Source organism: Phodopus roborovskii, unplaced genomic scaffold (genome assembly GCF_943737965.1).
Source record: "Phodopus roborovskii unplaced genomic scaffold, PHOROB, whole genome shotgun sequence".
Lineage (NCBI taxonomy): Eukaryota > Metazoa > Chordata > Mammalia > Rodentia > Cricetidae > Phodopus > Phodopus roborovskii.
This window is the reverse complement of record NW_026126689.1, coordinates 4,016,897-4,044,781: the sequence shown is the minus strand read 5'-3', so window position 1 is coordinate 4,044,781 and position 27,885 is coordinate 4,016,897. Positions and strand designations below refer to the sequence as shown.

Sequence of the window (27,885 nt, the reverse complement as noted above, 5' to 3'; positions counted from 1 at the left end):
AACCTTCCCTGGTAGAGCTGCCTCAGGTACCCCATTCCAGACGGAAGCTCTGTCCCTCCCTATTGACCTGAGCTGCTGGTGGGGCTAGCACATATGTCTGGGAAGTGAGAGACACCGCAGAACCCAAGGATGTCAACCCCGCTTCCTCCCCACAACATTCCCCACCCAGAGGGTGATAGGGGTGAGATCCAGGGGAGGCACCCAGGCTCGAGGGCAGAAAGCTGGGAGCCGAGCGTGCAGAGAGCTGGCCGCAGAAGAGTCCAGGGTCCAGGTCAGGACTGAAGCCTTCAGAGATGCCGAGCTGCAAACAGCCGGACCGGGAGAGATGACAGAGACACACCCGGCAGCTACTCTCGCAGAGTTCCCTGGCTGATGCCCAGAACTCTGAGTGGCCTTGCTCAGGGCCCTCTACCCTCGCCTCCCACGAGGTCATCAGGGAAGGCTCAGCTCTACACACACAGCCTGGAAATTGCACTAGGAAATTTTTCATCCTAGCCCCGATGATATTTATAGAAGGACTAGTGACTGGGGCTGTGAACCTCCTAGGGAAGGGGCAGTGCTGCTGGTGGCTAAGGGGACTCCCTGTTGGACTGCCCCATAGGTTCTCATGCTAACCCCCACCCCACCCCCACCCCACCCTCACACCTGCTTCGACCCCAGGAGGATCAGATGTGGCGGGGGTGGGGGGTGTCATGTGATGGAGAGACAGCTATAAATAGCTGGAGGTGGGCATGGTGCCCCAGACGCCTTGGGGACAGGCAAAAGCAGAGGCTTAAGGAGCTGCTGGGGGAGAGTGGGGGCGAGCAGGCCAAGGCCTGGCTGGGCTTGGGGGAGGACACATGGAGCGGTCCCAGTCCCAGCGGCACGGGGGTGAACAGAGCTGGTGGGACAGTGCCCCCCAATACCAGTACATGCCGTTTGAACATTGTACCAGCTACGGACTGCCCTCGGAGAATGGCGGCCTTCAGCACCGGCCCCGAAAGGACACGGGTCCCAGGCACAATGCCCACCCGACTCAGGTAAAGTCCGAGGTCAGCGGGCGGGAGGGGACAGTAGGCAAGCGTCAGTGGGGCCAAGGGTTGCTGAAAATTGGGAGTTGGGTGAGAAGGGGGGGACAGTGTTTATTTTGAAAGTTACATGGTAAATAAGTTCGAAATATGAAGGCCTCTTAAAGATCTGAGCTTGGTGTGTTCACATAAAACTTCCGTGCACTTTCAAACAGCCTTTACTCACAGAACATTTGAAGCATGTGGGAAGCCAGCAGAGCCGCCTTCAGAGTAACATGAAGAGTGCATGCTTATATAAGGAGAGTGGTTCCTGTGGAGCTGGAGGTGCTGAGGATCTCCTCTACCCGAACCCACATGCAGACAAGACAGCATGGGGTTTCTTCACCCAAGGAGTGCCCTGTAGAGTGCTTGCATAAACACACACACACACACACACACACACACATACACACACACACACTTCCCATAAAAGGCTGGAAAAGGGCATCGGGACGAGCAGGGAAACAGTGAATGATTTATCAGTGATCAATGACCAGTATTAAAATGAGCACACAAATGGTGTCAAGTTTTTAAGGGCTTGGAGGTACAATTCTGGTGGAGCACTTACCTTCCTTGTATGAGCCCCTGGGATCTTGTTTTTGAGGGTGTTCTTATAACTGTTGAAAGGTCAGCAAAAATGATTGAGTAAGTAAAGGGACTTGCCTCCAAGCCTGACAAACTGAGTTCAATTCCTGGGACCCACAAGGGAAAAAAAACCGGCTTCTACAGGGTCTCTCTCTCTCTCTGTCTCTCTCATTGTGTGTGTTTGTGTGTGTGTGTCTCTCCCTCTCCACACACACACACACACACACACAGTAATTAATTATAAAACAATTTAAGGTCTCTGCCGCTCAGGAAAGTGTAGAGCTGTGTCCAGAGGCAGTTACCAGCCAGGTCTTGGGGACAGCTGAGAGAAGACAAATGGGGATGAGCACAAGACAGGGAAGGAGAAATTGCTTTGGGAAATTTACAAGTGACTGTTAGCATAAATGCGTGTGCCTCTTCACTACAAACAGTGCAGAATGGGGCAGAGGGTCTGCGGGAACAGGCTCAGACTTCAGAGAGGGCACCAGTCAGGGTGGGAACCTGGGGGTGGGCTGTGTGGATGGCGTCAGCATGAGGGGCTGCGGATCCGTTCTTGAGCAGTTGCGATGGGTGGGCCCACAGTGGGGAGGGGCGTGTGCTGGGGATATCTAAGAACCAGCTCGTTCTCACGCTAGTGGTGGCCATTTCAGGAGAAAGCGGGCTGGCCACTTGACCAAAGGTGCAATTTTGTTTTGTTTGTTTTTTAAATACAGGGTTTCTCAGTATAGCTCTGGCTCTCCTGGAACTTGCTGTGTAGACAGGGTTGGCCTCAAACTCTCAGAGATCCACTGGCCTCTACCCCCCAAGTGCTGGGGTTGTAGGTATGCGCCGCCACCACCGCCACCACCTGACTAGTGAAAGCACTTTTTATGATGATGGGACACTTGGCTAAAGGAACTGGTGCTCCGTCTAGGAAAGAATGGCAAGTTAGTTTGGGAGCAGAGTTCATCCAGATTGCAACGCGCCTTGAACGCAAGCAGGAATGGACTGTTGTTTTCTTTGTCCGATACTTGTTCGGGAAAGTACCATACTTGCACAGAAGCTAGGATGCATAATGAGCTCCCAGGACGCAGAGTCATTAGCATTTTGTCAGGGTGATTCTGTTCCCGCCCTCAGCCCTGCACACGCTCGGGGACTCCACTCTGGCAGGCATTTCATCACTTGCACGGTCGGGTTTGATCTCTTACTGCCCTCGAAACCTGCCACAGTGTGGTGGTTGTTACTGCTGGGCCAGCAGAATGCATCTGGCTCTTACAGTGTTTTCCCAGCCTGGGTGTTGGAAGAGAACACCCTGTCCCCTCATTTCCCCCAGTCCACAACTCAGAGAGCTTAGGCAACCCCAGTAGTTGATCTTGAGTGGAAATATTTTCTGGTTTGTTGTGTGTGTTTGTTTTTGAGGCAGGATCTTACGCTATGTATCCCTGGCTGGCCTGGGACACTCTTATGTACATCAGGTTGGCTTCAAACTCAGAGAATCTCTGCCCCCTGGGAGTATTTTCCGTCTCTGGCTCACGGGGTGAGTTTGAAGGGAAATGCAGCCCTGTTCAGTCACTAACCTCATGAGCAGGATAATTAGAGTGTGCCTGCTCAGGACCGAGACATCAAACTGCTGCTCATATTGTGAAATAAGATCTCCTCTACCCAGGCTCTCCCAGAATCAGCCACATGGCCTGGCCTGACCCTGGCCCCAGAGGATGAGTTTTGGTAGGGTGTGTGGGGCCGGCATGAAGTGCTTAGTACTCTTACATCCTTCGTGACACAAGCGTGTGTGAGGACAGGGACACGCCCCTTCACCTGTTGGCAGGACTCAGTAGGTTAGCTCGCTTTGGGAAGCAGATTGACTCACCCTCTTGGGCCCAGCTCCTGTTTGTGTCTACAAGCTCTGGGATGCGAGCTGGGTGTCTCAGGGCAGACAAGCATAGCAAGGCAAAATGCAGGCGGCCACCATCCGGCCCTGTGAAAACGAAGCCCATTGCTGGCTAGGTTAGTGTGGCCTCTCTTGGTCTAAGTTGGGATCCTGGGGTGGGAAGTCAACGCAGGGGTACCATGAAAACATGGACACATGCAGAACACGGGTGACACATGAAGTTATGATTTCTGCGCAGTTCTTAGTACCTTCACTTCCAAGTAGACGTTAACTCCCTTGATAAAAGCCACCGCGGGTCATGATGTGCCTGGGTTGGGGGGACGGTGGGACAGAGGCAGGGTTGGGTGAAAAGTGGAAGGAAAATAGAAATCTGTGCACGGACAGACAGTGAGGTGTGGGAGATGGGGCGGCCACAAAGTGCCCCGAAACAACCTTCAGTGCCCAGATTCTCTGTGAAATCTAAGTCTGCCTGATGTCTTTCTGTCTCTTCCTGTGTCCTTTCTGTCTCCTCTACACAATAGACACTGACCATTCTCCCCCCACACAGATATATGGCCATCACAAAGAAAGTTATTCATCATATAAGAACCAAGACCGGGGGGCGCCCAAGAAGATGGGCTCCAGTTCTACACTGAATGGCTTGGATGAGGACCACTATTCTAAATGTCAAGGTGATGGGGGCCGACAATTGAAGGGACTTGGAAAAGGAGGTACAGGGATTGGGAGAATAAGTTGGATGTCCCATTACACATCTCCCAACACACACACACACACACACACACACACAGCCCCTCTTCAGGACGAGCACAGCAATTGGCAGAGATGTAACGTGATGGCTAAGGCACAAACAGTTTCCACCACCACTCTTCAGCCTGCTCCCGGAGAAGTGACTAGAAAGCTGCTTTCCTCCTCATTCACCATCCCCCTCTCCCTAGATTGTGTCCACCGCCTGGGGCGCATCGTCAGAAGGAAGCTGGGGGAAGACTGGATCTTTCTTGTGCTCCTGGGCCTACTGATGGCTCTCGTCAGCTGGTGCATGGACTATGTCAGTGCCAAGAGCCTTCAGGGTATGTCCTCCCCGGGCTGCTGCCCTCTACCTTCTCTGTACTGAAACCGTCCCTGAGTCCTTGCCTACGTCCACGTGTGCCTGAGCATGTTGCGCAAGTGGTCGGGTGTAAACTTTGCCTCCAGATAAAACTAAACTTACAGGAAGCAGATCAGCACCCATGCCTTTCCTGCCAGCTGCCACCCAAACTATGAGTGGCCCTCAAACAGGGTGACCGACTCGCGAAGCTTCCTCGGGGTTCTTCCCATCTCCGTCATGAAGTGTGCAAGCCTTGGGGGGGGGGGTCCCTTCAGTCGCCAGTGGCCACCCTCTTGCCACTAGCCAGGTGCTACAGCCTCTTACTCAACTGTGAGAGGCACCACAGCCACCAGCTACCTCTGCCAGAGCGAACTTGGACAGACAGCCGCCTGGCTCAACTCAGAGTCGCTGCATGGACGGTGGAAGGGATGATGCCCAGGGGCCAGGCGAACAAGATGCCCAGGGCAGGAGAGCAAGCTGGCAGGCAGGCTGTGTGGTGGTGTGACTGTGAGGGTGGCGGTAAGATCGTCTCCCTGACGCCCTTCCCTAGACGCTGACTGCCCCAGGTTATGCGTTCGTGTCCCTGCAGCCTACAAGTGGACCTATGCCCAGATGCAGCCCAGCCTCCCTCTGCAGTACCTGGCCTGGGTGGCCTTCCCACTTTCCCTCATCCTCTTCAGTGCTCTCTTTTGCCAGCTCATCTCCCCGCAGGCTGTGGGTGAGTGAGTCTAGACACAGTCGGGTTCCCTGCAGACTTCCTACTCTGGACTCCCTCCCTCCCCGTTTCTGCCTCCTCTCCCGTTGAAGCTGCAGCTCAAAGCGGTGCACGGTCCTCTTCTAACCCCTTAGGCTCTGGGATACCTGAGATGAAGACGATTCTCCGCGGCGTTGTCCTGAAGGAATACCTCACACTCAAGGCCTTCGTAGCCAAGGTGGTGGCCTTAACGGCTGGGCTGGGCAGTGGCATCCCTGTGGGGAAGGAGGTAGGTCTGCGTAGCTGACAGGAGGGCTGGCAGAGCTGGCTGGACTCCGCCAAAGCCAAAGGGCACGAAGAAGGGGAAGCCTTGGACGTTGTTCCTCACCCTGGAGTTGAGGACTGACTGTTAAAGCTGAGCAAACCTTACAGCAGCCCCTCAAGCTGGGCATAAGTATGGTTCGGGTCCGGAAAGCTCTGCTGGGAAGAGGGATGTTGCTCTGGGCCTGGGGGATACTAGCATTATCGACAATGGTAGCAGGCCCCGATTATGTCAGCCAGAGTATCCCTAGGAGACAACTGTCCCCTGCATAATCTGAGCCATTCTCCTTGCTATTTCTTGTTCAGTTACTTATTACTCATTTTTGTTTTGTGTCTGGTGGTTTGCTTGTCTGAAATAGTCTCATTCTGTAGCTCGGGCTCACCCGGGACTTACATGTAGCCCAGGCTAGCCCAAAATCAGCGCAGTCCCTGGGTTTCCCTTTGTTTTGCCGTGAGAAGGCTGAGAGCTAGACTCAGACTCCTTCCTCCAGGGTGACAGCTAGGCTCCTTCAGCTCCACCCTTGCGTCCACACTTGCCGTCTACTACCACGGACACTGCACACAGCAGCCAAAGCATCTTCGAAGGCGGAATCGGACACATCTGACCTCCACTCGGTGTAGTGTCAAGAGCTTTCCCTGTCACTTAATACAAGCTCTGCACCGCACCCAGCAGCTCCTCCGTCCCAGGCTGACCTGCCTCCTCCTGACTGTCTGGGCCTCCAGCCTCACTCCCGACTGCATCTCCCTGCTGGGATGATGAGGCTTTCCCCATCTTTCCACCATGCCATGCTTGTCCCACTGAGGACCCCTGCATTTGCTGTCCCCTCTGCCTGGAACACTGTCCCTCTGACACGCACGAGAGCCACCCACGTAATTGTCACTGAGGCCAGGGAGTGGCGCCTTCTCCTCCACAGCCCATCTCTATTGCCTTGCCCTTCTCCGTTAGCTTCCTAGCCTTGGCGTTACCTGGAAACACTCTGATTTCTCACCTCTCCGTCCCTGGCATGGGTCTCCTTTAGGGCGGGACTTTTGTCTGGCGTCTCTCTTTCCTAGCCCAGGGCCTGGAGCAGGGCAGTGTGGTTCAACGGGATCTCCATGCTTCTCTTCCATCCCTGACCCCTGGCTCTCCCATTCTCTTCCAGGGTCCCTTTGTACATATTGCTAGCATCTGTGCTGCTGTCCTGAGCAAGTTCATGTCCATGTTCTGTGGTGTCTACGAGGTAAGGGTGAAGCAGTTTTAGCCCAGCAGGGGCTGGTTGGTGAAAGGAAGCCCTCAGTGTGTGCAGAGATGGCAGGGGAGGGCTGCCTGCTCTGGGCTGGCCTTGGTGCTGAAGGTGGTGTCTCACTAACCCACGGTCCAGTTCTCCGTGTCCGCGCCTGGTGGTCCTAGCCACAGCGTCTCCTCTGTCCAGCTTCTGTCTGTCTCCCTAGCGTTCGGCCCTTCGTGGTGTGCCTTCATAGGATGACCTGAGCCAGGCCTGTCCCATCTTACCCTCCTCACCCACACAGCTGTGTCAGCCCCTCCCCTCCCCTCCCCTCCCGGGCTTGCTCTGTCCCTTTGCAGCCCCTGACAGCCATCCACGCTGGTTTACTCATTGCCTTGCCCGTCCGCGGCACCTGCCTTGCCCGTCCGCTTCTCTGTTGCAGACCGTTCCCCGGGCCGCTTGATCTCCTGGTGCCAGCCTGTGCAGTGGGCGTGGGATGCCGCTTTGCAGCCCCTGTTGGAGGCAAGTCTCACTTCCTCCCTCCGTGGGTTGCCTGAGCCAGACTTGGAGGGGGGTTGGGGTGTGCCTGCGCTAGGCTAGCTCTTGGGTAGAGGAGCCATGCTCGCTGAAGGGACTGATGGGTGGGCATCCAGGGAGTGCCTGGGTTGCAGCCTGTGGTCTCCAGGGACCCACGCGCCTCTGCTAAAGAGCTGAGTGTTCCTCTGACCCTGCCGCTCTCTGCTGCGGGAGTTACTGCTACTTCTCTGTTGCAGTGAGAATCCTTGCCTGCCTCTTGCTACCCATCCTCAGCCCCTCTTTGTCCGGTCGTTATCTGTCCATCTGCCTGCCTGATACCTGTTTACTTAACGTCTTCCCTTGGTTTGTTTTTAATTGTTGGCCCTGAGCATTTGAGGTCTTGGTTGCCGTACTCATTGAGTTTCTCCTGGCCTGGGAACCAAAGGGATGCTGGGACCATGTTTATTCCTGTGATGCAGCCTCTCATCCTTCTTTGTTTCTCGTCCCTACATACCCTGTCCCCATCTCTCTGCCCTGCCCCTTCCCCTGTCTGTCTGTCTGTCTGTCTGTCTGTCTGTCTGTCCCTAGTAGCAGCCATACTATTACAGTGACATCCTGACAGTGGGCTGTGCCGTGGGGGTCGGCTGCTGTTTTGGAACACCACTTGGAGGCAAGTCTGCCCCATCCACAGTGTGCATGGGCCCGTTTGCCGTACCTTGCTCAACTAGCTAGCTCTTGTCAGCTTCACCAAGGTCTGGAATTAACCATTTCCATATAACTAGCAGTGCCATATGCCCCGTGCCTTGTTCTAACCATTTTACGTGGATTCCCCTTAACGCTTGTGTGGTTTGATAGCACCGCGTTATAGAAATGCCAGTGACTGGAGCAGGGGCACCTACAGAGCCGGAGATTAGAACCACAGCAGCCCCCCTGGTCCCCACTCATGCTGAAGGCCTTTTGCCTCGCGGTATCTTTGCTTTACACTACCGTTTTGTGGCAGGAAGCTCTGTGTCCTTCCTGCTCCGAGGGAAAACTTCCTCTTGTATTTTGTTGATGACACTAGGGTCTGGTAGACTGTGATAGAATCGTGGTGAACTTCAAAATGGGAAGTACTTATGGGAAAGTTGTTTCTTGATACGCCAGCAATTTACAAGTGGGTTTTACTCTTTCTATCCATATAAGGACAAGATATTATCATGGATTATTAATTACAGGATATAGTCACAAAAAGGAGCTACTTCCTTACCAAAATTGAGCTGTAGCTATGTTAACGGGGCAGGGATTATGTGGTTCACTGGTGATGGAATTCCCATGTTGGTAATTGAAGAAATAGAGTTATAGGAAGGGTGTGTGCTTTTTAAACAACCAGCTGCTAGATGGCAATTAGTCTTTCCATAGATGAGCTTCCCGTACCTGAAATGGCTTGGCTGGGAAATGGTGTGTTGTATCGGTGAGAGTACCTCCCATTGCCTTGTCCTCACACGGTGGAAACACGCAGCCCGAGCAGGTCGGGGCGCACGCACACGGGGCGCGCCCTCGCCACTGGCATCCCATTTGCCTTCCGTTGTCCAGCCGCAGCCGTTAAAGTCGTCAGCCCCTGTCAGCGTCAGATGTTCACCCCGTATCTGTGCACACACGGCCTTCACTTACCCCCTAGCCTTCCAAATAAAAGGAGAGTGTGTGGTTGTTTTGGTTGTATTAGGACTGGACCGGACCTCCTCACCTTAGGAGAGTTACGGTAAAGAGTGCTCTTGAGCAAGAAATTGCTCAGGCTGTTGGGGTGTGCTGCAGATGGCAAACATTTCTGCAGGTGGCAGCACTTGATTCTTTCTTGTGAATATACAGTCACTGAAGGGGAAAAGTGTAGTTTTGAGATCCTCTACTCACAACAAAGGCAATTCCAATTCCTTATACTGATCAAAGAAATATAATTCAGCATCCGATCGAAACAACCAAAGCCCTTTTGCCTTCATTTTGTGCCACGAACTTGGGTTGTTCTGCACTCTCAAGGGGCTCAAGGAGACCACCACAGGCAATTAAAGACCCTGTGCCATTCGTAGGCAAAGAGCAAGGACCCTTCAGGGGGGAGGGGGGACTGTGAAGCATTATGAAAGAGACAGTGTTGGTCGTGGGTAAGTTGAAGCCTGCAAGGAGGAAAGGAAACTCCGAACAAAATGGACAGGATCCAGAGTCAACATCTGCCCTTGCATTTGTGGGTTAGTGCTAGGGAGACTGGGGAAGTAGAGTAGAAGTGACTCAGAGCGGATGAGTGGGGCTGAATCGTGATGTGACGGTCTGCAGAAGTCGTGCAGAGTAGTACGGGTTTCATTCTCTAGGGTAGTGCCCGCCCAGATATTTTTACAGAGCACAGTGCTTCCTGGTGTTAGTCGGTGTAATGGGTGGAAACCTGTTGCAAGTTCCAATTGGTTAGAAAAGTGCATGGTTAAAGAGGAATAAATACGTAGTTAAAAGACTGATGAACTGCAGAGGTTATCAGACCATCTGAGATGTTGGAATGTCTTGTGAACACCCAAGGTAGCTGCAAACAGCGTTCCCTACCAAGCCCCCTTTGCAGAGGCCATGTCATAGGACTTAAGTCATCTCATGGGACTGCCTTTGTGAGGTATTGTTGTGAAACTGTGGAAGGATTTAAAACAAGGAAGAGACATGGTTAGCTCAGCCTGCTCATCCAATCCCCTTGGCACATGTGTGCAGAATAGAATTGGTTGTGGATTAGCGGGGGTGATCTAAGATTAACAGGAAGATATTGTCATCGTCCTGATGCTAGACGATGACAGACAGAACTGGGCAGCAAAGGAGGTAGAGGAGGGGCCGAGAAATTCAGGGGGTATCCAGTCAAATCGATGCTGCGTGTTGGCTGGTTTTTATGTGAAGGTAGGAAGGAGAGTTCTGTGCCAACACCCATGCTTAGCTCTGGCAATCCATAGGTAATGATATTAGTGACTGTGAAAGAGGACACGGGAAGCTCACAGGGGCTGGAGGGGAGTGGACAAATTTTACTTGGAGATACTGAGTTAAAATTCCCATGGCATGGCCAAAAAATATAAAGTAGGCAATCCAGGGGCTGAGCTAGATCTACTCAGTAGCCTGTGTCCGTGGCCGACTCCACGGGCATAAGTGGAATTAAGAAAGATTATGCCTGCAGTTAGCAGAGCTAGAGACCAAGAGCAGTAAGTGCCTGTCTTCATTGGACAGAGGCGCCCAGAGGCGCGGGAGCAAGAAGAGGAAGTGGAGAAGGGACCCCGGGGTGGAAGAAGAGAACAGTGTTCCAGACCCAAGACACCAGAGTGGCTAGCAGCTGTGCTTGTCTCCAATGCTCTCTTTCCTCTTAGCAACACGCCGTATGCTTGTCTCAGGTGGTAGAGACCTTGGCTCCCAGTCCTGACCACACTGTGACAGGCTGCGGCAGAAAAGCCTCCCGGGTCTATATGAGGGGTGGTGGTGGTTTTAACGTGTAAGTTAGGCAATGGCACCCAGGCAAAGCAAAGCTGCTTTTACTTCTATTATGGAAAAGCCACTGTGGCGTTCTCTCCCCCCTAGGATCTGAAGAGCAGGGCAGATCCTGTTTGTTTTGTTGTTTGTTTTTCAAGACAGGGTTTCTCTGTGTAGCTTTGTAGACCAGGCTGGCCTCAAACTCACAGAGATCCGCCTGTCTCTGCCTTCCAAGTGCTGGAATTAAAGGCGTGCGCCACCACTGCCCGGCATGGTTTACTTCTGTTTGTTTTATGTGAATTGGTGCTTTACCTGCATGTGTGTCAGATCCCCTGGAGCTGGAGTTATAGGCAGATGTGAGCTGCTGCTGCGGGGTCCTCTGAAAGAACAGCCAGTGCTCAAATACTGAGCCAGCAGCCTCTCCAGCCCCCTAGGCTCCTTCTCTGAAGTTCCTCCCGCTGTGATTTTTCCTCTTCCGTCTCCTCTCCTCCTCTGTCCATCCTCGTATAGATGGCACTGAGCCCCAGATGGGCACTCACCACTGTGCTGGGACTTAGTTTCCAAGGAACCTCCGATCCTCGGGAAACTCAGCAGTGTGGACAAATAGCTAGATCAGAAAGTGGAAAATAAAATGCCAAAATACCAAGAGAGCAGGTCGAGGGACGGATGGTCTCCACTTGACTAGGAAGACTGGGGATGGCCTTCCAGAGGAGACAAAGGGAAAATCCTCTGCCAAAGCACGGCTTTGGCTGCCGGAGGCAGTGCCACCGAGCTGCCACCCCCTTGCTACATAGACTCAATGTGACTAGCCACTGTCCCCTGCAAAAAAAGAAAAAACAGTCTAAGAGATGTGACTTTTGAATACAGGCTGGAAGAGAATTCCTATGATGTGATCTGCTGTCTGAAGAGCAAGGCAATGGCCGGTCTTGAACAGACCAACAATTTACACGGCGGGGGGGTGGGGGGGGGGACAGACAGTCTGCCTTGTTCGTGGGTTTTCTGGTTTTGTTTTGTTTTTCATCTTGGGCTGGTCCTCATCTCCATGTGTCTCAGTTTCTATCCTGTTTGCTACGGATGAGGCTTAGCCACGTTGTAGGAGTGTTTGTTACTGATGGCCTAATCAAAGATCAGCTCCCTTGTCCTGACGCTTACGGCTTCTTTTCTTTGCTCAAATGGTGCCTTCATGACTTCATAGGCATTGCGTCCTTGGGCTTAGCCCTCCTAGTGCGTGTGCTACGGGTCTCTTGCACCTCACCAGTGCTGAACACCTGCTCCGGACCCTTCTTTCATTTTGATATTTCTGCAGAACTGTTTTGATTGTCCATAAATCTCCCTGGATATTTGACAGCTGTGAACCCCATTTAGTCCCTGGAGTATACATTCTTGAGCCTGAAGTTTGGGAGTTAAGAGTCTGTCCATTTTCCTATCTTCTCGGTGTCTCATTGGTCCACATTCCTGGTTGGGGAGGAGGAGGAGCTCCTCTGGGCAAGTGTGTGGTTGATTTCAAGGGGCCACGGAGTATCCCTTCCCACGGCCCCTCCCAGACTTGCAATTGAGGTGAAGCTCCTGAGATGCCCTCAGCGGGAGGCGTGGGAGTCCTGACCGGCTTCCCTGCCCCGCAGGAGTACTGTTCAGCATCGAGGTCACCTCTACCTACTTCGCTGTGCGGAACTACTGGCGAGGATTCTTTGCAGCCACATTCAGTGCCTTCGTGTTCCGTGTCTTGGCGGTGTGGAACAAGGATGCTGGTAACAGGGGAGGTCCCGGTGGAGGTGGTGCGAAATAGGGATGGCGGTGGAGCAGCAAAAAGTACCGGCTGGAGCGCTTGAGAAAAAGGATGGGCGGTGCTGCTTGAAAAGCAGCCAAGGCTCAGGGTAGAGGGAAGGGTTACATGATGGTGTGGGGACCATAACCACGGATGCTGGTAGGGAAGGGGAGAGCGAGGCTGGGGTTGAAGGAAGGTGGGACACCTTAACATGACCTCGCTTGCCGCCCGTGAGTGTCCCATCGTAATGCCAGCCTCTTCTTCCTTCCGACAGTCACCATCACTGCCCTATTCAGAACTAATTTCCGAATGGATTTCCCCTTTGACCTGAAGGAACTTCCAGCGTTTGCTGTGATTGGGTCAGTGGGACCACTCTTTCCGGGTGTGGGGAGCCGGGAACGGGCTGTGGCTGTGGACTGGGAGGGACTGGAGCCAGGATAAGCTGTGGAGGGCATAAAGCTTGAACTGTGAGGAAGGGGAGGGGCAGGGTGCTCCTTTGCTTCTCCGCAGGGTCTGGGTCACAGCTGCAAGCTCTGTGTCCTTGCACCCCAGGATCTGCTGTGGGTTCTTGGGAGCTGTTTTCGTTTATCTGCATCGCCAAGTCATGCTCGGTGTCCGAAAGCACAAGGCTCTCAGCCAGTTTCTTGCTAAGCAGTGAGTCATTGCCCCTGCCCCTGCCCCGCCCCGCCCCGCCCCGCCCCGCCCGCTTACCTTCTGATGTCCCCCAGCCGGTCCTCCTTTAGGTGGGAACTTCAGGTCCCTCAGGTCAATGGTTCTCAATATGTGGGTCGAGACCCTGCCTGTCACACATGTACACTACAGTCCATCGCAAAACTGCGGTTATGAGGTAGCAATGAAACAATTCTGTGACTGGGGGGGGTCTCCACAACGCGAGCGACGTACTAAAGGCTTGAGAGCCACTGCGTTGGGTGGAGTTGCCGTGTGCAGACAGCTCTGGGTGCTTCGTGTGCCGGCTAAGTGGTGGGGGCTCACGCTGTCTCTTTTCCAGCCGCCTGCTGTACCCTGCAATTGTCACTCTGGTCATCGTGTCACTCACCTTTCCACCAGGAGTGGGTCAATTCATGGCCGGAGAGGTCAGCTCTAGGGGCTCGTGAGGCCAGGGTTGGGGTTAGCCCAGTCTGCCCGCCCGTCTCTGTGCCGAGACTTGGGGCTTGTGGAGTTTTGTCCAAGGGTAGAACTTTCTCCAGGAGAAAAGATCAAGGGAGCCCTGGACTAGCGAGGCTGGGGACGGGCTCTCTATCACAGGGGTGCTGTAGGCGGCTAGAAAAGCTGGCTCCTCTGCTTCTCCCCCCCCCCCCACAGCTGATGCCCCGTGAAGCCATCAGTACCCTGTTTGACAACAATACGTGGGTAAAGCACACAGGTGACCCCCAAAGCCTGGGCCAGTCAGCTGTGTGGATTCACCCCCAGGTCAACGTGGTCATCATCATCTTCCTCTTCTTCATCATGAAGGTAACCCTGCCTGCCCCATGGCAGCCCCGCTGGGCGCCTGTTGTGCGGGAAGAGTAGAACTTCACCTGGCCTGTGGCCAACCTAGACAGAGACCAGGAGGAAACCTCGGCGTAGCTCGCCTGTCTGTCAAAAGGAACCAGGGTGTAGTTTAATTGCTGCAATCATGTCAGCTTACTGATGCTTGCCATGACTCTAATAAGCCTTCTAACAGTTCTACTTGTTATCTTTTTAAGGTATCAAAGCAGCCGAGTAAATCTGAGCAGGGTAGAGTTTAGCAATACAGATAGATGTGTAAAAACCCCAGACCAATTAACCAAATTCCTCCCGCGTGTTAGATAATTAGAGACTTAATCTCCACGGGTCTGCTGTTCACTTTCAGGCGGTTTGCACTCAACTCCCGCATCTCTTTTCTAGAAATTTGGAGATGGTGAGATACCAAATCAACCTCATTAATGAGTGTAAATAATTTTTACAAATGTAATTACCCTCCACTTAGGCAGGGAGAGTCGTATAAGGGTTTTTCTAGACTAGGACAGATTTTCCTACTATTTCCTAATTAGGAAATGAGAGCAAATATCTTTTACACTTCCTTTTTCGAATCTGTTCGTCACAAATTATAAACGTAGATGCTTCGAATTACTACCTTGCACAAAGGTCATTATTTTTTTAATTTCCCTTTCAGTGATTTCTCTTTCACTAGTAGCGTGCCTGAAGTATGGACATCTTTGTCCAGCCTAAACTCTCATGCTTTGCAACACCTAGCTCTTATTTATAACACTTTTGTGATTCTGTATTGTACAAGAATGTGGATCACTAACATATTGGTATCGTTCTCACAATACAGTGAATTCATTTACTCAGGAAATGCTATGGAACAGCGTATGGCAAGCACATAAGTCTTGGTCATTGGCCTTGGGCTAATTTTATATTTCCTTGTTTCTTGCCGCTGCCTGTTAATGTACTTTTCAATGATATTATTATAAAAGATACCAACTGCTTCATACTTTGGCTCTCAGATCTCAGGCTTAGGCTCCCAAGGATTGCTGAGGATTTCTTCTTCCTTACCTCACCAAAGGTGGACTTACTGAAGCTATCGCATCCATATTTTACCCTTTTTATTATTCTCATCTTCTCTAATTTATAAGTTCTGGCTTTCTATACTGGTTGAGTTTTGGGGGACATAGGGAGTCAAGTAAAGTCTTATTTTGTAACTCGGGGTTGCATTGAACTTGTCCCTTCTTGAATGCTGGGTTTTATAGCATGAACCCCAACACATGGACCGTGAGTTACCTGCCGAGTCTATAATCCCATCTGCAGTAATCCAGTGCACGTTTGGGTGTTATTTCAGGATCTATGATCTAGTAATGATAGAGCTTGATCCAAGCTATGTGTCTGTCACCTTTGTGGTCATATAGACTGTGAAAATGTCAAGATTTTGAAAAGTTTTCTAAAAATAAAATGGGGTTTTTTTTTTCCCAACACTTACTCCTTACCTTATCCACATCTCCAGATTTCTAGCTATGTGTCTTTACAAAGTCAAGCTTATTTATTTTCAGAGCCCCACTTGGATGGTATAGAAGGGCTCATCTGCATGTCACTATAATTAACTTCTCACTGAATTACAGCCTAGAGAACATTCACATTGTAAGTGTACAAGAAAAAGAAACACATTCTGGGCTATATTTCAAGCCCAACAGTTTTCAGAAGATCTACAATATTCTTTAATATTTCTAATTACAAAAACATTCCTTGCTGCAAATTCAGTTTTATCAGTCCCTGCTTCCCAGCATTTTTATTTCCTAATCATTGGACTCGCAACCATACTCTTATTTTTTTTTCCAAATGTGAAAAATAGGACATGTAGACAAATTAAAATATAAAACTACTTATACCCATCTATTTTTGTTATTATAATTAAATGTCTGAGGCAGGCTCTACCATACAAGGAAAAGAATATTTTGGGCTCACAGCTCTGGACATCCAAGGTCGCAGGGTTACACTCTTGCTAGCAGAGTCCTAAGCTGTGCAGAACTTCACACGGTAAACAGCAAGGAGACCCTGTGTCTGTGTGCATCTCCTCCATTCTTGGAAATCTACCAAGAAGCCATCGTTGACGCGCACTTTAGTGTCTGGCCTAATCCTAAACCGTTTCAAAGGCCTCCACTTCTAAGTACCACAGCTGGATTAGATCCTCACCCTCTTGATAACTCACAACAGAGATGAAATTTCCAAAAGGAATCCTGTGAGACACTCCAACTGTGCTCAATCCAAAGCAGGGACTAGAACTCCCTCTGCACTTGGATTTAAAATCTGGCCCACGCGGCCTTCTGGCAGTGTCAGTGAGGTAGGTCTTAGTCTCGATTCAGCTGTTTCTTAATACTGGTGAAAGAAACATCCCACGCTCCCGGTTTTCCCAATTTCAGGGCGGGCAAGGTATCGTCCTATTGTAAGTCAAGGGATTTCGCACGAACATGGTTGCAATTCCAACATCTCCTCTCCCTTTTAATAAGACTAAGAGTGTTGCCTGGTTCAGCATAGCCTGAGGCTCTGTGGGAGCCTTTTTGCCTGGTTTTCATGTTACCCTCCCTTGTGATGGGTCTAAATGTAATGAATTCAGTGAGAGCAGGTTTCTGGTTTCTCGGTTCTGCAGAGCTGCATCTTTAAGTCTTAAAAGTTCCCTGTGTGCCTCATCACTCCTGTTCCCCCCCCCCCTTTGTGTGCCAATAGCTAAAAAGGTTTGCTAATCTCAGTCACCCAACTTTGTGCGGTGGGATTTGTAACTTCAACATTATCTGGTCTTGATCTAGTTGTTATCCTTATCTGTGAAGATAATCTGCTTTACCCTCTCAACTTAGACCTATCCATCACCCATCATCTGTACCACTGGAGTTTTCAAATAACCCAAGCCTACAGAATCCCTGTGGCTCCCATGTACCTTCTTGATGTGTTAAATGCCGTCACTTAAGACGCTTAAGCAACAAGTGCACGGAAGCATGCCTCCAGATTGTCTGGTAGGGTGGTTTCCAGAGGCATCTGCCCATCTGGAAGTTCTCTCCATGAACTATTCTTTGCTGTGTTTAAGGGAACAGAAAGCTTTGAGGATCTTTTACTGTTTTGTATGAATATTGTTCCATCAACACATTGTCTCCGCTTCCTCCCTTCCTGCCTACGTTTATGAAGTATCTCGCCACGGAAAAGGAGGCAGAAATAACGAGGTTCACCTTTTCCCCCAAGAAACTTGTCAGGCTGCATTCTCTTCATTTTGCACATCTCACTCACAGTTCTCGACTGCCTTGATGATCTTCTGCCGACACGAACTACATGTTCCGCTTTGGCTCACGCTTCTAGAGTAAAACTTTCCCGGGGTCTTCATCCCTGCCTCTTCCTGCCTCTTGGGTTCAGCTTTGGCTTAAAGGAATGCTTCCTAAAGTTCATCAAAGTAAGACATTTATTTCTCATTAGTATGTCACGCACATGAGCCAAGGCGCTGCAGATACTTTAATCTTAACACCTTTTTAAACATTTAGCTGTTTTCATCTTGTACCTAATGAGTTTGGAATCCTTTCCTAAGATTGGCTAACTTACATCAGTATCACTTTTAAAGCTATGTGTCCTCACATGTTTATTTTTTTCTTTAGATGTTTAATGTTCAGCCACTATTGCTGTTCTGCTCATTCTTTGCCTCAGAGTATACATACTGCTTTTACTATAATTGTCTCAATTTCTGTTGGCATAGTGCCTTGCAAAGTTGACCTTGGATATCTTTTTCTGTTATATTGAAAGACTAATCAGGTTCTCTGTTTGCCCCTGTGGTACAGCCAAGACAGGTCAACCCCCCCACTCACTCCCCCAGTACTGGGGATTAAACACAGAGCCTCACAGATTCTAAGAATATACTCTATCACTTTGTCCCCAGGATCCAGATATAATTTTGATCCTTGTTTAAGGTGGTTTGATATCAAAGACAAAGGCTCAAATAGAGCAGTCTTCTCTTCATATTCCTGTGAAGCCTGCCTTCTGCATGGCTCTGCAAATGATCAAATCAAAGTTAAATTATCCATACAAAAATTCAGTAGACTTTAAAGCATCCACCACATCGATCTGGGGCTCTTTTATAGAAATAAGCTGAGCAGGAAGAAGCATTCCCAGCTTAGGGTCTGGGACTACTCCACACAGTGGGGGCTGGGCTTTCTGAGTTCACTAGGTGAGGGTCTTTAGGGAGCAGCGACAGAGGAATCCTCTGGGAGTTCCTTGTTCTAGGCTACAGGAAGGAAAACATAGTCACTGAAAGCTGGAAGGATCTGTGTTAGCCATCTGGAAGAACTTTCTTACCCTGATGTCTTTGTTGGTCTCGAAGCCCGAAGGCACCAAGTTGTTCAGACTCTGAAGAATGGTGACAGACAAGGTTTCAGGGTTAGCTACCACAGGACACTTCTGTTATGGCTCTTGGAGGAGCAAGGAGGGCAGGGGAGAGAGAGGGGTGTGGAGATACTCTTGGAAAGGGCATTCTAATGTTTCTTTTTTTATCTTAGTTTTGGATGTCCATCGTGGCCACCACTATGCCCATACCCTGTGGAGGCTTCATGCCTGTTTTTGTTCTCGGTAAGGGTTGATGGCACCACCTTGATAGTTATACTCTGGGTGGGTGGTGGGTGAGAGAACAAGGCAGAAACCTAGCACCCTGGGAGTTTGTGGTCTCGGTGCCTAAGCACGGACTCTGCTGAAAACACAGAGACAAAGAAAATTTATCTTAAGATTTGCCTCTTTATCTTCCCTAGGAGCTGCATTTGGAAGGCTGGTAGGAGAGATCATGGCCATGTTGTTCCCTGAGGGTATCTTATTTGACGACTTCCTCTACAAGATCTTACCTGGGGGCTATGCAGTAATTGGTGAGACATATTCCTAACCTCTATAGCCAGACATTGAGTACTTCAGTCAAAGTCCGCTAATACATCTTCTTTCAAGGTACAACAATTTGGTTTAAATTCAATATTGTTCCGTTCAAGTTTTGTTCAAACAGCCACTCTTGGCTCTGCCCCTTACTCTTTCTTTTGTTTGTAAGCCTTAGTTCCCGCCTGTGGAAAATGGATCGTAGGAATCAAATAAGAAAATAGAGATGATTCAAGACCAGCCTGGTCTACAAAGTGAGTTCCAGGATAGCGGATAGCCAAGGCTATGCAGAGAAACCTTGTCTCAAAAACCAAGCCAAAACAAACACACAAACGAATGAGTGGCTAGAAGGATGGGGTCCCTTGTGTTAATTTTGCATATTTAGTGGGCGTTCTTTTTTAAGAATCAAGGAACCAACAACACAGCGGATGGGCCCAGGGCATCCGAACTGAACTGTGTTCATGTTAATAGGAACTAATAACACAGGGGTAAGGATGGAGAAGCATGAGCCCTGAGCTTCCAAAATGACTTTTGGGGTAGACCTATGTATGGCACCCCAACCCTGATCCTAGTCCATTTACAAAAGCTTCGTTTATCAATAGGAATCTCCTGTTCTCTTCATGCCTCTCAAGCGTCTCTCATCTTCCATAACACACATTTCCCATTACACACACTATGTAGGCTGTGTTCTAAATAATGCTCTGTGCATTCGCTACTTAGGGTCAAACCTCCCAATGTTAGACACTTGCGACCTTTTATTGTTGTATTTTTACATAAGCTCTCTCTTATCTTTTCCCAATGGATAGTTCTATTGTTTTCTTTTATTGGTTTTAGTTTCGCTTTTTTTTTTCTTAAAGACAGGGTGTCTTGGTTAGGGTTTCTATTGCCGTGAAGAGACACCATGACCACGACAATGCTTATAAAGGAAAACGTGTCATTGGGCTGACAGTTTCAGGGACTTAGTCATTTTTCATCATGGCAGGACATGGTAGCACGCAGGCAGACATGGTCCTGGAGAAGGATCTGAGAATTCCGCATCTTGATTCACAGGTAGCAGGAAGTGAACCAAGTGCCAGACTGTGTAGCTTGAGCATAGGAGACCTCAAAGCCCACCCCCACAGTGACACACTCCTCCAAGAAGACCACACCTACTCAAACAAAGTCACACTTCCTATTAGTGCCACTTCCTATGGGGGGTATTTCATTTTGAGCCACCACACTGCATCTCTTTACATAGCCCTGGCGGTCCTGAAAGACACTGTGTAGACCAGGCTGGCCTTCCCCTCATATTTGAATAAGAATTACAGTTAAAGTATGAGTGACTATTGAGTTGATAAGAAGACAACTTAAAAATACTTAAGATAGATTCTACCTTTGGTGAGCTTATAGAATCATAATGATTCAGATACGTAAGAATTTTAGAAATTATTTAGTGACATTTTCACTGTGTAGTCACCCAGGAAAGTAAGCATTGTTCATGTCGTAGACACAGAATCGGGATCCTGATCAGTGGGAGACTCATTGCTCTGTGTCCACAGCATAGTTCTTGAATTTTCATGCTATTCATTCGTGAACTGTTGGTATCAATACCTGAGGCTCAAAGTAAGATTCCATTATTGGATTTTTTAATGTTTCGTTGATACTGAGCCAAACTTTGAAAAGCAAAGAATGGATAAGGTATCCCTCTCTTCACTTTATAAATGAAAAGTTCTGCATGTACATAGATTTTTTACTGAAGGTTATATATAAATTAAATCAAACAGATAATTTTTGAAAAGACCAGCATTGTCAACCCTACTCTTGAAAAGTAGTAATCCTGGTATTTTTTTGGCGCTAGCAAGGTCCTGTCTCTTGTTCTGTATCGTTCCCATTGTACCCTCATGTATCCCCCATGCCAGAAAGACAGCTCTAATGCATCAATACATCCCTCTCATTCCAGGAGCAGCAGCTCTGACTGGGGCTGTCTCCCACACAGTCTCCACAGCTGTGATTTGCTTTGAATTAACTGGTCAGATCGCTCACATCCTGCCTATGATGGTGGCCGTTATCTTGGCCAACATGGTGGCTCAGAGTCTGCAGCCTTCCCTCTATGACAGCATCATCCAGGTCAAGAAGCTCCCCTATTTGCCAGACCTTGGTTGGAACCAGCTCAGGTCAGGGCTCCTAGCTAGAATTGGCTTAGATATGATGGGATGTGGGAGGTCCTGAAGTGGAGAGCAAGGCTAGCGTTGGGAAGCCTGCTTTGTAAAATTACCGTCATGTTTCCACACACTTAATGGATACTGTGAGTGAAGGAATACATGGACGGAAGGGCCAGCATAGGCTAACCCAGGATGCTTTCTTCCTCCTCAGCAAGTTTACAGTCTTCGTGGAGGACATCATGGTACGTGATGTGAAGTTTGTTTCAGCTTCTTGCACATATGAGGAACTGAGAAACCTACTCCAAACCACCACAGTCAAGACTTTACCGTTGGTTGATTCTAAAGGTAAGTAGGAGGGAAGGGAGGGAGGGAGGGAGGGAGGGAGGGAGGGAGGGAGGTGACTATCTAGCTGGTGACCAGCACAGGGTTGATTGTACAGAGGCAGAGAACACCAGTGTCATCTTAGCTACCTTCTGACACTGATATAAAAACACCTAATATAAGCAGATTAAGGGAAGAAATGCTTATTCCAGCTTGTTGTTCCAGAGAGTTCAGTCCATTACTGTAGCGAGAGACTGGTGTGACCGAGCAGCGCGCATCAGGGCAGTCCCCGACGCCTAGGAAAAGAAGCTGGTGCTCAGTTGATTTTGTTCTCTTCCCAACCCTTCTATTTATCTGAAATACAAAGCCATGAGTTTGTGCTACCTACATCCAGAGTGGACCCATATTTAATCTCACCAGTCTTCCGGGTGACTCAGAATCCAGGCAGGAAGCTGACAGTAAGAGTCACCATTGCAGGAATGGACTTGCATTTAGAGCATGAATTCCAGCTACTAAGGGAAGCTCAGTGTATATTAATTGAAGAATATACTTTTCCTTTAGAATATGGGAAACACAGTCATGACCTAGACACACAAAAGCAGTTAACAATCCAAATAAGAAAACACAGGCAAAAAAAAAAAAAAAAAAAAAATTCAAATCACACCACTGTTAAAAAAAAAAAAAAAAGAAAGAAAGAAAGAAAGAAAAAGAAAAGAAAACACAGGCAGTTCTTACTATTCATGGCAGCCATGAATTTTAAAGTCTCCATGAGCCTGGGGTTAGTGAACAGTTTCAGAACAATCCTCCAAGAGGAAACACAGAGCAACAGAGCTAAGTCCCTTGACCCTGGCCACAGCACATTTGTCAACAGTCAGTACATAGCCACGTTGTCTGTGTGTTTCTGTTTTAGGATACCTTATTTACTGGACATGTTTTTCATTTACTAACCCTGAACTCATAGCCAGAAGCACTATAATCCTACTAAGTAAAACGCACCTAGTGTACTTTCTCGATAAGGCAAAGCACAGCCGCCCCTTCCCTTGCTTAGAATCAGTAGGCAGCACCTCAGCAGTGTCTGGGGGACATGTTGACAGTAGAGTCACCACACAAAGCACAAAGATTCCAAAAGCAATGAGGCATTAGATAGACCGCTAACAGAGCACTGTTTACTCAGGCCCAAGTGGTAAGGCTGAGTGCTGTTTGTTCAACCTCAGCTGGGAAGGTGAGATTCAGGCAGCTAGCTCCTCCCCCTGTTCAGAGCGTGTCTGTGAATCACAGCAAACACATCTCCAGCGTATGTCAACATCAGAGGCCCTCTCAGTAGCTTCTTCCTTGGAGTACAGATGCAGCCAGTGTGGTTCAAGGTTTTCACGGGGATGAGGAAGATGTAACGGTAAGGCATGCCTCAGTGCCCTTGACGCAGGGCTGTGGCAGTTAACTTACACAAACGCAAACGTTCATCCCCGCAGCCGGGTTCTATAAACACATGAAGAACCTCCTGGAAAGGGAGCATTTTGTTCATATCCTGTCGGGCCCTAGGCGCCTTAAGGGATGAAACCTCTTCCGGGGTAGAGTGACCGATGCCAGAGTTGCTTTTAGACTTATTTCAGAGTGTGTTTGTGTTTCAGACTGTTAAAGCTGCCTCTCCAGTTTCATTACCTCTGGATAAGGTTAATCAGCACACTTTAACAGTGAGCTTGCATATTTGCAAATACTATGTTAGGGCATCATACAGATAAGTACAGATTAGCACCAATTAGTGTACTGCCAACTGGGTCTGTACGTGCTAAATGAGTGAAATTAAAGGGATCAAGCGAGGCCAGGCTGGAGGAGTTTTAAGATGATTTTCTCTTTTTTTTTTGGGGGGGGGAGGTAAGGAAAGATAGGAACTGGACTAAGAAAGGGCTCCGAGCTCTTGCTCCTGACTTACTGTAGACACACAGGTGTGGAGCAGGCCTCAGGGAAGCATGCTTGTCCCTCAGATTCAATGATCCTGCTGGGCTCTGTGGAACGCTCGGAACTGCAGTCCCTCCTACAGCGCCACCTATGTGCAGAGCGAAGGTTGAGGGCTGCCCAGGATATGGCCCGCAAGTTATCGGAGCTGCCCTACGACGGCAAGGCAGGGCTGAGTGGGGAGTGCCACCCCGGGGGTCGGCCTGAGTCCTTCGCTTTTGTGGATGAGGATGAAGATGATGACCTCTCCAGGAAGACTGAGGTAACCGAGACAGAAGGGAAAGGGAGGCTGTCCGAAGGGAAAGCGTCATTAGGGGTCATTACTGATGCCTCTCCTGGGCTGGGCTGGGCTGAGCTGGGCTGGGCTGGGCTGGGCTGGGCTGGGCTGGGCTGGGCTGGGCTGGGCTGGGCTGGGCTGGGCTGGGCTGGGCTGGGCTGGGCTGGGCTGGGCTGGGGGCTGAGCTGGGCTGGGCTGGATGCTGGATTCTGGATGCTGGATGCTGGGCTGGATGCTGGATGCTGGGCTGGGCCGGGGCTGGCTTGGGGGCTGGGCTGGGCTGTGTGATAAGTGCTGGAAAGAAAGAAAGGGAAGGGGAAACCATGACAAGCTAGAAAGTGACAAACTGGGTCCAGTCTGTGTGCTGTTTTGAGAGGGGAGAAGGAAATGGCGGAGGGGTAACATTCCCCCAGGGCACCTGCTAGTAAAGGCAGAGAGGCATCACGCGGCCTCTTTTCTGAGAATATTTTACTTTATCTTCTTTTATTGGCTTCCGCAGCCTCCTCCTCCAGCGCCTCCGTTCCTTGCCACTCCTTCACACCCGGAAGAACCTAATGGGCCACTGGCCAGCCCCAAACCGCCACCTGAAGCCCCAGACACCGCCGCAGGTAAATACCTCACCGCATGCCTAGGGAGTCAAGCTTGGACTCACCTTTACCGAAAGCTACTCTTGTGAGATGTGAGGCCAGGTGATTTTGAGAGCCCACTCCAGTTGCTAAATCCCATGACGCTGTCGTGGGACAGAGGTAGCAAGGAGGGATCCACTGAGGTTCAGCAGAGCGGAAGCACAGTTCTTCTTCGGTGACACAGTGGGGGGGCACGTGGCCACCCCCACCCTCCACCTTCTCACCCCTCTCAGGTCAAAGGTCATCCACCTTGCGGTGGATGCTATGCTGCTTGCTGGGCAGAGCCCGCCCTACAAAGAAGAAAATGGCCCAGGTAAGAGAAGACGTGTCTGGGGGAAGAAGGGGCTCGTCTGTGAGGGGTGGGAAACCGAGGCCCTCAGAAGGGCAGGGGTCCCACCAAGGGTGACGGTTTGAAAAGCTGGCTTCTCGGGCTGGACCCGCCCAGGAAGACACGGTTTCTGCTACACTGGAAACTGTACCGAGACTGAGAGGAAAGGGTAAAGAGGCTGTCCCTCTGTCTGTCTCCCCCTAGGATTCGGTGGACTTAGTGGATAACATGTCCCCTGGAGAGGTAAGGGAATCCACAGCCTGGGATGGGTTGTTTCATCCACAGAAGGTACTGCTTTTCTTGCAGTCGTTGTTTTGCTTTTGAAATAGCTGCTAACTATGCAGTTCCTGGCTGGCCTGGAACTCACAGATATCCGTCTGCCTCTGCCTCCCAAGTGCGAGGGTTAAAGGTGTGCGCCGCCATTTCTTATTGTTCCAAGAAGACTGAAAAGCAGGCAGGACGTGAATATGTCCCCGTGGATGCCTGTTAGAAATAAAGTGCATCTAGGCACAAAAGGAGGCTGATCATATACTTCTAGTGTTTATCTTTCCCAAAACAGACATCGATGAGACATTTCTGAGGAGTGAAGTCCAATAAAAATAAAAACCCTGTATGTTTTGAGAGATGACAACCTCGACAATATCAAGATGTTGGTATTGACAAAAGCCATTTTGAGTCAATACAGAAATCAGAGAAAGCATTCGATGTGAGAAGAATTTACCTGCTGTACCGGCTGTGGTTTAAGTCTCACATAGTGGGAGCTCTTGTTTCTATCTAGTGTTGAACTTTTCATAAGACCCAGCAGCAACATCTTCTCCCCTTGGACAGAAGCTGGAGATGTGTTATGTGGCCAGCACACACATACGAGTCTACCAGTTGCTGCCTTTGGAGCCTCTGGCAGACTCAGCACTGCGTGTCCCTACTTCTTCATCTGCAAAATGCAGACGAAGGTAGACTTGTTAGAAGGATTCTGTGAGCTAAGACACGGACAGCAATTAGAATTATGCCTAGTACAGACGAAGTGCTTGGCAAATGTTCTCTGACAATGTAGCTGCTATTGTTATTGGGAAATGGGTGTGGGGAAGCTGAGGAGGAAGGGTCAAGGAAACGGGTCCTATCTAAGTCCCCCCCCCCCTCTCTCTCTCTCTCTCTCTCTATATATATATATATATATATATTATGTGTGTGTGTGCATGTTGTGTGTGTGTGTATGTGTGTGTGTGTGTATATATATACATACATATATATATATATATATATATATATATATATATATATTATACTATATACTAAGAGCCAGTCAGGCTCCATGTAAACCTGTAGTTAGGACCATAGGAATTTAGAGTTTGCGTAGCTGTGTCCAGAAATTTCAAGAGAACGTGACGCATGGAAGGAGCCTCAGTGTGCACTCAGTACTCGATCCTAGGACAAGGAGCTCACTAGCCTTTGCTGGTACTCTCTGAAGGTTAGCGTGCTGATTTGGACAAACAGAGTTGAAGTGTGACATCACTCAGTAGGACCAAGGAACATCTTGGATTAATTTATGAGTCCTGGGAAAGAGTGACTTGTCTGGCATCTTGGGTTGTACATGTGTACATCAAGAGGGGTAGCTGGCTTTGAGCCTTAATGATTTGGTTAATAGACTGAAAAACAAAAACGAGCAAAACATGGACAGTCCAAGTCAACTAAATGCCAGTCGATGCAGGGAATCTACTCAGATTCAACAAATACTCACTCTGCTTCCCACATAAGTGACAGCTTCCTCTCCCCACCGATGAGTGCCTATCCAATGGGCAGAGCACAGGCAAGAGCCAACATAAGACTGAGTATAAACAACGCCATTTCTGAAAAGCAAAGGCTCACAGAGTATCAAGGCATGATGGGAATTACTCGATGGACAAGAACACATCTGATTGGGAGTGCCAATCCGCCACGTAGTGAATGGTGGAATTAAATGTTTGCAGACCAGAAGGACACAGAGGGCTGTAAGAAGGGTCCTTATGCCAGGCACCCGAGGGTGAAGTGGGCAGGTAATGGAGAAGGGAGCTGTGACTGCCTGAGAAGCGAAGGTGCTACCTATTGATCAGAATGTCTGTGGTGGCTGCTATGGGACAAAGCCGCGCTCCTGACGGTGAAGGGGTCTCTGTGTTACTCTGCCGACAGATTGAGGCCTGGGAGCAGGAGCAGCTGAGCCAGCCTGTGTGCTTTGATTGCTGCTGTATCGACCAGTCTCCGTTCCAGCTGGTGGAGCAGACGACCCTGCACAAGGCAAGCCCTGGCTGACCGCTCAGGGCTTTGGGGAGGGGAGGGGGGGCAGGAGTGGGGACACGCTGACCTATGCTTTCCTCATCAGACCCACACTCTCTTCTCGCTTCTCGGCCTCCACCTTGCCTATGTGACCAGCATGGGGAAGCTCAGAGGTGTCCTGGCACTAGAGGAGGTAAGGGTGAATAGGCCCCACTGGACCAGAGAGGCGGGGAGGCGCGGACCCAGGACTAGGGGACATGGGTGGGGACACGTAGAGCAGATGTGGCTCCAGAAGGGAGAGGCTGCAAGGCGTGCGGTGGTCAGAGTTCTCCAGCTCAGAAGGGGCCTGTGTGGTTTTCTCCCAGTGGCCTGGTTTGGGTGAGCCCTGGGGAGGGATGCGGGGGACATGTCAGAGCTATGACGCAATCCCTGGAAGGAAGGGGCTCCTGGAGGTGCCGGAGCAGCGTAGGGGATGTGCAGGACTAGCTCTGCCTGTGTTGCCTGTCCCCGTGATTGTCCCCCATCAGTCTCTGCCTCTGTCCTTCCCCACTGTTAACATTTCTGTCTCCTCCCCTTGGTCTGTTCTCACCATGTCTCTCTCTTTACCATCTTCCTTCTTTCCCCCATTGTCTGTCTGTCTCTTTATCTCTCCTCTTCCTCCCCAGCTACAGAAAGCTATTGAGGGCCACACCAAATCTGGGGTGCAGCTCCGCCCCCCACTTGCCAGCTTCCGGAACACAACTTCAACTCGGAAGAGTCCTGGGGGCCCACCCCCTCCTGCGGAGGGCTGGAGCCTGCCCGAGGGTGGAGACGGAGCTCCCGGGACGGACGTCATCGTTCCCAACATGCCAGAGGCTCCTGTACCACCGCCTTCTCCAGAGGTCCCTCGTTGTATGGCCCCAGCCAGAGTGGAAGGTGAGCTGGAGGAGCTGGAGATGGCGGGAAGCCAAGGGCCTGAGGAGGGCCTGGCTGACATTTTGCGTGGCCCCAGCCTACGTTCCACTGATGAGGAGGATGAGGATGAGCTGATCCTGTGAAAAAAAAAAACACCCCAAAGCTTTCTCCAGAGAAACCGTGGGGCCCATGCCAGAGA

At 50.0% G+C, this 27,885-nt stretch overlaps 1 protein-coding gene across 1 annotated transcript; it reads left to right on the top strand.

The window, feature by feature from the left end:
• Positions 1–839: 839 nt before the first annotated feature.
• Clcn1 (chloride voltage-gated channel 1) lies at positions 840–27,885 on the top strand. The gene is made up of 23 exons (XM_051174661.1): positions 840–1,019; positions 4,046–4,169; positions 4,434–4,565; positions 5,172–5,300; positions 5,432–5,565; positions 6,740–6,817; positions 7,910–7,988; positions 12,394–12,519; positions 12,811–12,895; positions 13,089–13,190; positions 13,546–13,630; positions 13,860–14,009; positions 18,542–18,611; positions 18,788–18,898; positions 20,839–21,052; positions 21,252–21,385; positions 23,344–23,587; positions 24,084–24,199; positions 24,451–24,530; positions 24,750–24,788; positions 26,709–26,813; positions 26,899–26,985; positions 27,458–27,885. The coding sequence occupies exons 1-23, from the start codon at positions 840–842 to the stop codon at positions 27,827–27,829; spliced, it is 2,976 nt and encodes a 991-aa protein (XP_051030618.1). The 3' UTR covers positions 27,830–27,885.